Genomic DNA, 10705 nt, shown 5'->3' on the forward strand with positions numbered 1-10705 from the left:
TTCTAACTCCGCCTGCACTCCAACTAAAACTGGGGAAGTTTGGGTTAGATATAAGGAAGATGTTCTTTGCTTTAGGGGTGGTGAGGCACTGGAACAGGTTGCTCAAAGAAGTGGTAAATGCTCCACCCCTGGCAGTGTTCAAGGCCAGGTTGGACAGAGCCCTGGGCGACATGGTCTGGGGTGAGGCGTTCCTGCCCATGGCGGAGGGCTTGGAACTGAAGTATGTTAAGGTCCTTTCCAGCTGTTACTGTTGATTCGATGATTCTGTGATTCTGTGGAGCTGACCATCAAGCACATCCCCCATTAGCCTGACCATCAAGCAGAGCCCTTTCCACAGCCCACACCCTCACAGCAGCTGTGCTTCTTTGGGTGTAACATGAGAGATTTATTGGTATCTTTGCACAAGAGAAAGCTCCCAGAGGGAATGGACCCTGTCAAAGAGGGAGGGAGCTCACTGTCCAGGTAGCAACAGGAGTCACTGTTGCCAGGCTCCTTTCCAGTGGGCTCTTCAGCTGCATCTGGGTCCCACTCCCCAGAGCGTGCTTTTGCTGTGGAAGAAAGGTGAGGCAGGAATTCCCACTGCCGATAGAGCAGCGTGTTCTCCGTGCCCAGCGTGCTCAGTTCTGGGGCACCAGCTCCCCGGGGAGGGTCCAGCATGCGTAGATTCTCCGTCCAGACCCCGGTGAACACACGGGGGCACATCAGCGGTGCCCCTCGCTTTGTCCCTGCACAGCCAGAGCTGCCACCAAGAGTTTGGCCCATGTGAAATGCCATTCTGGCCGCAGCCAGTGAGAGAAGGAAGCACGGGGAAAGTCATCTTTGTCGCCGCTGTAGTCTTCAACGGCTGCTATCTCAGAACCATCCAGAAGAGAATGCTGCGGCTCTCGGCAGAGGTCCACTGCACGAGGTTCTTCCTTTCCTTGCAGCAGCCTGCACTCTGTCCGTCATCTCCCTCCTGCATGAGGTGGTCCTCATCTGTCCTCAGCTGTGAACTCTGCAAACACGGCTCTCTGCATGAAGACCACTTTCAGTGCCCCTAGAAGAAGAGCTGTGCTGTAAGCCGATGTTGCAGCTCCTTGAACTCACGCGTTGCCTGCTCGTGGGCAGCCGGATCCTGCGCCAGATGCTGGAAGAGGTTGAATGGCTCGGCTCTTTCCAAGGCTGGGGGCAAGACGATCTCCTCAGGAACCTTCTCATTCCCAAAGAAGAAGTGGTTGAGGCGATTCTCCTGCAAGCAACGGTGCAGGTACCTCGTGATGTCACTCAGCCGCTGCAGGAAATGTGTGCTGCGCCAGCCTGACAGGGGTGTGGTGGTGAGGAGGTGCATCACCACTGTCTTCAAGGCATAGCGGGAAAAGCCTGTGCCCGCCAGCGTGCGGGTGCAGAGATGCAGGCAGCTGAGCAAGGTGTCGTCTGGGGTCTGATCGAACATCAGCCACAAGAACTTTGCCTCTGCCCAGGCGCAGGTCAGTGTCCACGTTGTGCTTGGGCTGAAGACACCCTCTCTCGCCTGGCTGCTCATGAAGATGTCTGAGTTGTCCAGCTGCACGACAAAGATCGTCTCAATGAGCATGGTTATCCCAGAGATATGCTCAATTTCCACTTTGCAGGAGCGTCTGGAGGGCAGCACGGTCAGAAGGCAGTGACGTGAACGTAACAGACGCAAGATTGCCTTGTTTTCCCTCACCAAATCCTGGAACCAGCGCGCAGTTTTCTGCGCATCTAGATAGGAGTTGGTGCAGAGGGTGTGCAGGAGGCTGGGCTTCTGCTTCTTCCTGAGCTGCTCCTTGGGCTTGTGAAGGAAGCACCGCATGCCCCCCACCGTCTGCTGAGCAGTGCACGTGCACTGCAGCTCCACACGGATGCGGGACTTGTTTGCCACGGTGCCTGGCTCCAGGCGGAAGGTGTGGCCACGGGGGGGTGTCAGGGGCACGAGGAAACGGTAGACAGGCTCGTCGTCCTGGGGACTCCAGCAATCAAAGGCGCTGCCCACTCCCATGGCTGGTCCCAGCTCCGGCAAGAAACCCTTTGACGAGAAAATGGACCCTTGGCAAGCAAAGAGGAGGTTTTCCACCACCGCAAGCACCCACTCGCTCTGGTCCCACAGTTCGTTCTCTGACCACTCATTGCGCCTTGCAATGTACGTGTTCAAATTTTGCGCACTAGAGGCATCTTCTTCACTGTCTTCCTCCTCTTCACTGCTGATGCTGCTGCCCACCTCAGGGCTTCTTTTGCTAAAGCAGCACCAGAGCCCCACAATCAGGAGGAGCAGGAAGCCAGCGGTCGCCCAGAACGTCCAGTTCCACAAGGCAGCAGAGAGCAGGCCACTCCAGGTCACACCATTTTGCTGTAATCTCTTCAGCTCCTCCAACTGCTGCTGCTCCAGCTCCTGCAACATCCGAGCCATCTCCTCGATAAGCATCTCCGAACGCTGCTGCATGAGTTCACGTGTGGCTTCATCCAGCTCATCACCGACCATGCGCACGTTCGAGAATATGCCTTCCAGAACCCAGAGTAAGAGCCTTGCGAGACCCATGGCCTGCAGGAGAAAGAAGGAGTTCAGTGGGACTGGGAGGGAGGGAAGGAGGAAGGGAGCTGGTGGCGGGGGAAGCGCAGACAGGAGGCGCAGAGAGCTGCGGACAGGCAGGAGAGGGAACGAGGCAGCTGGGGGGCAGCAAGGCCTGCGCCCAGGCCCGGTGCCAGCAGCAGCGTGCCCTGCCCAAGGCGCTCGCAGCTAGGGTTTCGATGCAGGGTGAGCACCCACCCCCAGGGGCCCACGTTTCTGCCCCTGCCCTTCTCCAGCCCAGCCTCCCCCCTATGCGCGCACTCACTGCTGCCTCAGGCAGGACTGCGCCAGTGCTGCCTGCTGGCACCCTCATATCCATCCCCCATTGTGACGCGTCCCCTGTGCTGTTACAGGCGCCGCGGGCACACCGCAGTCCCGCCCGCACAACCGCGGGCCAGCTAGCAAGCAGAATTTGGAGGGGAGTGAAAGGCAGGATCTCCATAACACAATAAAAATTATTCCCTGAATGCAGCCGGTTCCTGCAACTCTTGGGAGTGGTGGGACCTCTGCCGGGACACGCCTCCCATGCCTTGCTGAATTAGAAATAGAACAGGGGGGACCGGAGGGTTGAACCCCGGCCAGTCCCCCGGTTATAATGAAGCCGGGGAAGGAAGACACAAATGTAGAATTTCTAGCAGACACCGGGGCTAAGTTTGCGGTGTTAAATCAACAGTTAGCTTTCATCGATAATGAACCTTTAAATGTGATTGGGGCGACAGGCCAGCAACAGAAGCTACCATGCATGCAACCTCTCCAATGCAAAATGGGTAAAATGAAAGGAATGCATAAATTTTTATATATGCCAAATACCCCAAAATCATTATTAGGAAGGGATCTATCAGAAAAATTGGAAGCAGTGATCAAGTTCTTCTTTTTTTTTGCCACCCAAGGCCCCTTTGGTATTCAAGCCACTGTCAGAAAAAAAATCTTCTGTCACCAGGGCACCCATCCCGTTCATCAGTGGGCCTACATTGCCTCTGGTGTTAGTTTTATCTGCCATGTATTTGAAAAAGCTCTTTTTGCTGTCCTTGACCCTTCTCGCCAGGTTTAATTCTAAGGAGGCCTTAGTCATCCTAGCTGCCTTCCTACATCCTCTAGCAGCAGCCTTATATTCCTCCCAAGTGGCCAGGCCCTCCTTCCATGACCTGTAAACTCTCCTCTTCCACTTGAGCATACCCAGCAATTCCCTACTTAGCCACACAGGTCTCCTGGCCCTTTTCCTTGACTTCCTATGTGTCAGGATGCTCTGATCTTGAGCTCGGAAAAAGCAATCCTTGAATGCCAACCAACTATCTTGGGCCCCTTTACCTTCAAACAGCCCTGCCCATGGGATTTCCCCTAGCAATTGCTTGAAAAGGCCAAAGTTTGCCCTGCTAAAGTCCAGGGTTGCAATTCTACTTGCTATTCTACTGATCCTACCACACAAGATCCTGAATTCCACCATCTCGTGGTCGCTGCAACCAAGGCAGCCCTCAACCCTTACCGCTTCGACCAGACCCTCCTTGTTAGTGAGGATGAGATCCAGCAGCACTCCTTTACCTGTTGGCTCATCCACCATTTGCAGGAGGAAGTTATCATCCATACACTGGAGGAACCTCCTGGACTGTGGCTGGGTTGCTGAGTGGTCCTTCCAGCAAACATCGGGGAAGTTAAAATGCCCCACGACGACCACGGCCTGTGACTGTGAGGCCGCTCTCAGCTGCCTGTAGAAGGCCTCGTCAACTTCCTCACCCTGATCTGGTGGTCTGTAACAGACACCCACAACAGTATCGCCCCTGCCAGCCTGCCCCTTAATTCTCACCGCAGACTCTTAACTCGCTCGTCATCTGTCCCTGGACAGAACTCGGTGCATTGTAGTTGCTCCCGCACATAAAGAGCAACCCCACCACCCCGCCTGGCTGCCCTGTCTTTCCTGAAAAGGACATAGCCCTCCATGACTATATTCCAGTCATGTGAGCTGTCCCACCACGTCTCTGTAATTGCCACCAGATCATAGTCTCCTGACTTAACACAGGTTTCTAACTCCGCCTGCACTCCAACTAAAACTGGGGAAGTTTGGGTTAGATATAAGGAAGATGTTCTTTGCTTTAGGGGTGGTGAGGCACTGGAACAGGTTGCTCAAAGAAGTGGTAAATGCTCCACCCCTGGCAGTGTTCAAGGCCAGGTTGGACAGAGCCCTGGGCGACATGGTCTGGGGTGAGGCGTTCCTGCCCATGGCGGAGGGCTTGGAACTGAAGTATGTTAAGGTCCTTTCCAGCTGTTACTGTTGATTCGATGATTCTGTGATTCTGTGGAGCTGACCATCAAGCACATCCCCCATTAGCCTGACCATCAAGCAGAGCCCTTTCCACAGCCCACACCCTCACAGCAGCTGTGCTTCTTTGGGTGTAACATGAGAGATTTATTGGTATCTTTGCACAAGAGAAAGCTCCCAGAGGGAATGGACCCTGTCAAAGAGGGAGGGAGCTCACTGTCCAGGTAGCAACAGGAGTCACTGTTGCCAGGCTCCTTTCCAGTGGGCTCTTCAGCTGCATCTGGGTCCCACTCCCCAGAGCGTGCTTTTGCTGTGGAAGAAAGGTGAGGCAGGAATTCCCACTGCCGATAGAGCAGCGTGTTCTCCGTGCCCAGCGTGCTCAGTTCTGGGGCACCAGCTCCCCGGGGAGGGTCCAGCATGCGTAGATTCTCCGTCCAGACCCCGGTGAACACACGGGGGCACATCAGCGGTGCCCCTCGCTTTGTCCCTGCACAGCCAGAGCTGCCACCAAGAGTTTGGCCCATGTGAAATGCCATTCTGGCCGCAGCCAGTGAGAGAAGGAAGCACGGGGAAAGTCATCTTTGTCGCCGCTGTAGTCTTCAACGGCTGCTATCTCAGAACCATCCAGAAGAGAATGCTGCGGCTCTCGGCAGAGGTCCACTGCACGAGGTTCTTCCTTTCCTTGCAGCAGCCTGCACTCTGTCCGTCATCTCCCTCCTGCATGAGGTGGTCCTCATCTGTCCTCAGCTGTGAACTCTGCAAACACGGCTCTCTGCATGAAGACCACTTTCAGTGCCCCTAGAAGAAGAGCTGTGCTGTAAGCCGATGTTGCAGCTCCTTGAACTCACGCGTTGCCTGCTCGTGGGCAGCCGGATCCTGCGCCAGATGCTGGAAGAGGTTGAATGGCTCGGCTCTTTCCAAGGCTGGGGGCAAGACGATCTCCTCAGGAACCTTCTCATTCCCAAAGAAGAAGTGGTTGAGGCGATTCTCCTGCAAGCAACGGTGCAGGTACCTCGTGATGTCACTCAGCCGCTGCAGGAAATGTGTGCTGCGCCAGCCTGACAGGGGTGTGGTGGTGAGGAGGTGCATCACCACTGTCTTCAAGGCATAGCGGGAAAAGCCTGTGCCCGCCAGCGTGCGGGTGCAGAGATGCAGGCAGCTGAGCAAGGTGTCGTCTGGGGTCTGATCGAACATCAGCCACAAGAACTTTGCCTCTGCCCAGGCGCAGGTCAGTGTCCACGTTGTGCTTGGGCTGAAGACACCCTCTCTCGCCTGGCTGCTCATGAAGATGTCTGAGTTGTCCAGCTGCACGACAAAGATCGTCTCAATGAGCATGGTTATCCCAGAGATATGCTCAATTTCCACTTTGCAGGAGCGTCTGGAGGGCAGCACGGTCAGAAGGCAGTAACGTGAACGTAACAGACGCAAGATTGCCTTGTTTTCCCTCACCAAATCCTGGAACCAGCGCGCAGTTTTCTGCGCATCTAGATAGGAGTTGGTGCAGAGGGTGTGCAGGAGGCTGGGCTTCTGCTTCTTCCTGAGCTGCTCCTTGGGCTTGTGAAGGAAGCACCGCATGCCCCCCACCGTCTGCTGAGCAGTGCACGTGCACTGCAGCTCCACACGGATGCGGGACTCGTTTGCCACGGTGCCTGGCTCCAGGCGGAAGGTGTGGCCACGGGGGGGTGTCAGGGGCACGAGGAAACGGTAGACAGGCTCGTCGTCCTGGGGACTCCAGCAATCAAAGGCGCTGCCCACTCCCATGGCTGGTCCCAGCTCCGGCAAGAAACCCTTTGACGAGAAAATGGACCCTTGGCAAGCAAAGAGGAGGTTTTCCACCACCGCAAGCACCCACTCGCTCTGGTCCCACAGTTCGTTCTCTGACCACTCATTGCGCCTTGCAATGTACGTGTTCAAATTTTGCGCACTAGAGGCATCTTCTTCACTGTCTTCCTCCTCTTCACTGCTGATGCTGCTGCCCACCTCAGGGCTTCTTTTGCTAAAGCAGCACCAGAGCCCCACAATCAGGAGGAGCAGGAAGCCAGCGGTCGCCCAGAACGTCCAGTTCCACAAGGCAGCAGAGAGCAGGCCACTCCAGGTCACACCATTTTGCTGTATTCTCTCCAGCTCCTGCAACATCCAAGCCATCTCCTCGATAAGCATCTCCGAACGCTGCTGCACGAGTTCACCTGTGGCTTCATCCAGCTCATCACCGACCATGCGCATGTTCGAGAATATGCCTTCCAGAACCCAGAGTAAGAGCCTTGTGAGACCCATGGCCTGCAGGAGAAAGAAGGAGTTCAGTGGGACTGGGAGGGAGGGAAGGAGGAAGGGAGCTGCTGGCGGGGGAAGCGCAGACAGGAGGCGCAGAGAGCTGCGGACAGGCAGGAGAGGGAACGAGGCAGCTGGGGGGCAGCAAGGCCTGCGCCCAGGCCCGGTGCCAGCAGCAGCGTGCCCTGCCCAAGGCGCTCGCAGCTAGGGTTTCGATGCAGGGTGAGCACCCACCCCCAGGGGCCCACGTTTCTGCCCCTGCCCTTCTCCAGCCCAGCCTCCCCCCTATGCGCGCACTCACTGCTGCCTCAGGCAGGACTGCGCCAGTGCTGCCTGCTGGCACCCTCATATCCATCCCCCATTGTGACGCGTCCCCTGTGCTGTTACAGGCGCCGCGGGCACACCGCAGTCCCGCCCGCACAACCGCGGGCCAGCTAGCAAGCAGAATTTGGAGGGGAGTGAAAGGCAGGATCTCCATAACACAATAAAAATTATTCCCTGAATGCAGCCGGTTCCTGCAACTCTTGGGAGTGGTGGGACCTCTGCCGGGACACGCCTCCCATGCCTTGCTGAATTAGAAATAGAACAGGGGGGACCGGAGGGTTGAACCCCGGCCAGTCCCCCGGTTATAATGAAGCCGGGGAAGGAAGACACAAATGTAGAATTTCTAGCAGACACCGGGGCTAAGTTTGCGGTGTTAAATCAACAGTTAGCTTTCATCGATAATGAACCTTTAAATGTGATTGGGGCGACAGGCCAGCAACAGAAGCTACCATGCATGCAACCTCTCCAATGCAAAATGGGTAAAATGAAAGGAATGCATAAATTTTTATATATGCCAAATACCCCAAAATCATTATTAGGAAGGGAAAAAAAATCTATCAGAAAAATTGGAAGCAGTGATCAAGTTCTTCTGTAAATTATTAAGTTTCTCTTTTGCCACTTTCCAAGGCCCACTTTTTAAAGAAATCCACTGTATTCCATTATTAGTTTATACAACAGTTTGCTGTCAGAAAAAAAGGGAAAGGGATGGTTGTTCCTTAACTTGCTGTGGAAGTGGGGCTGGTTTTCCTTGGTTATGTATGTGCTCTGTGGCATACTGAACTGAGTTAAAAAGCAAGTATTTCCAAATAATAAACAGTAGAAGTGAATAACAAAACAGTGCTCTCTGTTGATTTTTGTTTTCTGCCGGTCTAATCAGTCTCCGATGCCTCCTTCTTTCAGTCTGCAGATGCGTTGATAACGTAAAAGCCCTTGATTTTGGCAGGTTATGCAGGGTAGAACAGGGTGTTTGACATCTGCCTACACCCACAGCTTTCTGGACCTTAATAGATACTGTTGTTGCTGTACCTGCAAGCTACAGTTTAGATGGCAATGGGACAGTCTCAAGGGAAGGTTGAACTGGGGCAGCAGAAGTCTTCTTGTCAATTTATGGGTTTTGGAGAAGTGTTATTGCTTGATAGCTGTCTCTGTTGGTTTCCACAAGTAAAAACTACAGTTATGAGCCTTTAAATCCACTTCTTCAGCTCCTTGAGGAACAAGCAGCATTGAATAGATTTGTCAGTCCAGCTGGCTCAAGGTCTTGGGGTGCATGAGAGAAACACTGCCCCCACTGGCGATGTTTTGTTTAAGTAGCATCTACGAGGCTTGTATTAACTTGCATCCATGCAGTCTGTATTCATGATCTCCCAGTGCACAGCAATTATGGTGGCTGGTGCATCAGATAGACTGAAGAAGGTCCCCATTTACCTTCCCAGCGATATAGACAGGTTATAACTGTGATTATAAAGCAGGTGTGGGATGCCAGCTTCAGCATCAGATAAGGATATTGTACCTCCAGCACTTAGGAAACACTTAGTTTTCATGACTGGGGTGAATGGTGACAGTCTAGCCCAGTGTATAGACACCTGGAGTGGAAAATAGGCAATGATGGTGCTTTGGCTCAGCCCAGATTCCCTTTCTCTCAGTCTCAGTAGCTGGAACAAGTGATAGCTCCAGCAGCCTCCACCAAAATCATGCTTTCAGCTTTTAATCTAGGCAAAATAAGGAGAGAAGCACAGTCGCGGCTAACAGAAATTATCCTTAACTTTATGAGGGATGGCTTCAAATGGAAAACTCCACTGAGGGAATATGGGTTATCCCTTCCTTTCTTCCCCAAAGAACCCTATTTGTTAACAATCCAGTACTGAACAGATGCTTTGCTTGCTCTCCCTCTTTCCCTCTTCAAGTGTCAATCCAAGTGCTGTGTGGTGGGATACTCCTCTCATGTCGAAAAATCTGTAGTCATTATTAAAGTTTTGCAGGCAGGTATGAAGAAACAAACTGAAAAAGGTGATGTGTATTCCCTGTTCGAGAGCTAGAGGGAAACAAAGGATCTTGCAGTCAAGGGCTTCTGTAGATGCATGCACAGATAGAAAACCTGCTATCTTGGAAATGGGGCTAGAAGGAAACCCAGCTTAGTATATCTAAACTTAGAGTAGACAGCATGAGAAAGATGAAGTTTCCTGGCCCCTTACCCACCCTGATCAAACCATTTCAACTGAAGACAATATAAAAATTCCCCCAAGTTTTTGTTGTTTTTTTTTTCCCATCCCTTTTCCCCTCAGATACACTGAGGAAAGAATCTACCTGTATTATCTTCATGTGTATTGTGCAGATGAGGAAATGCTCCATTTGTACATGCAAAGGGATTTCACTTGTCTCACAGGGCTAGGAGTCTAGACACATACAAGGGTGAAGCCACAGGTGACATTATTTGTACAGGAATAATTTAAATCTGAGGAAGAAACACAACGACACCCTGCAGTTTCAAAAAAGTGAAAGGAAACATGAAACATCCAGTTTCTACAAACCCTTTTCCAGTAACTCTGAAGAAAATCTTCAAACTTTTAAGGGTTTGCAAAACTACTTAACCTTCCTTCACAGGTTCCTGTTTTCTTCTGAGGCCAAACAGATTTATGTGTGAAAGGACAGCCTGCACCAGACAGACCATTGCCATATGCCACTTCTTGTTTACACCAGTTCTGCAAAGCTTATCCCAGAGTTTCCGTCTTTTCTTGTGTTTTCAAACTCAGTAGAAATGAAAAGGCTCGAAGAGCAGAAGAGGTGGCATATTGCTTCTTCAGAGGATGTCTCTAAATTGGAGAGACATCAATTTGATAGATGGACACTCGGTGGATAAAGAACTGGCTGGATGGCCGCACACAGAGTTGTGGCCAATGGCTCAATGTCCAGCTGGAGACAAGTAATGAGTGGTGCCCCTCAGGGGTCGGTGCTGGGACCGGTCTTGTTTAACATCTTTCTAGGTGACAAGGACAGTGGGATTGAGTGTGCCCTCAGCAAGTTTGCCAATGACACCAAGCTGTGTGGTTCGGTTGATACGCTGGAGGGAAGGAATGCCATCCAGAGGGACCTTGACACGCTTGTGAGGTGGGCTGATGCCAACCTTATGACGTTTAACCATGCCAAGTGCAAGGTCCTACACCTGGGTCGGAGCAATCCCAGGCACAGCTACAGGTTGGGCAGAGAAGAGATTCAGAGCAGCCCTGCAGAGAAGGACTTGGGGGTGCTGGTCGATGAGAAACTTAACATGAACCAGCTTCATTGTGCCCTCGCAG

General features: G+C 52.7%; 2 protein-coding genes across 2 annotated transcripts; both read right to left on the reverse strand.

The window, feature by feature from the left end:
• Window positions 1-347: 347 nt before the first annotated feature.
• LOC134172468 (inositol 1,4,5-trisphosphate receptor-interacting protein-like 1) lies at window positions 348-5284 on the reverse strand. The gene is made up of 3 exons (XM_062635562.1): window positions 5038-5284; window positions 2918-2964; window positions 348-2539 (listed from the first exon to the last, which is right to left on the reverse strand). The coding sequence occupies exons 1-3, from the start codon at window positions 5282-5284 to the stop codon at window positions 1037-1039; spliced, it is 1797 nt and encodes a 598-aa protein (XP_062491546.1). The 3' UTR covers window positions 348-1036.
• On the reverse strand, window positions 4931-7043 carry LOC134172469 (inositol 1,4,5-trisphosphate receptor-interacting protein-like 1). The gene has a single exon (XM_062635563.1). The coding sequence runs from the start codon at window positions 7041-7043 to the stop codon at window positions 5619-5621; it is 1425 nt and encodes a 474-aa protein (XP_062491547.1). The 3' UTR covers window positions 4931-5618.
• Between the last annotated feature and the right edge of the window lie 3662 nt (window positions 7044-10705).

The sequence above is a fragment of the Pezoporus occidentalis genome, unplaced genomic scaffold (genome assembly GCF_034315485.1).
Source record: "Pezoporus occidentalis ecotype Australia unplaced genomic scaffold, CSIRO_AGI_Poc_V1 ctg46, whole genome shotgun sequence".
Classification (NCBI taxonomy): Eukaryota; Metazoa; Chordata; class Aves; order Psittaciformes; family Psittacidae; genus Pezoporus; species Pezoporus occidentalis.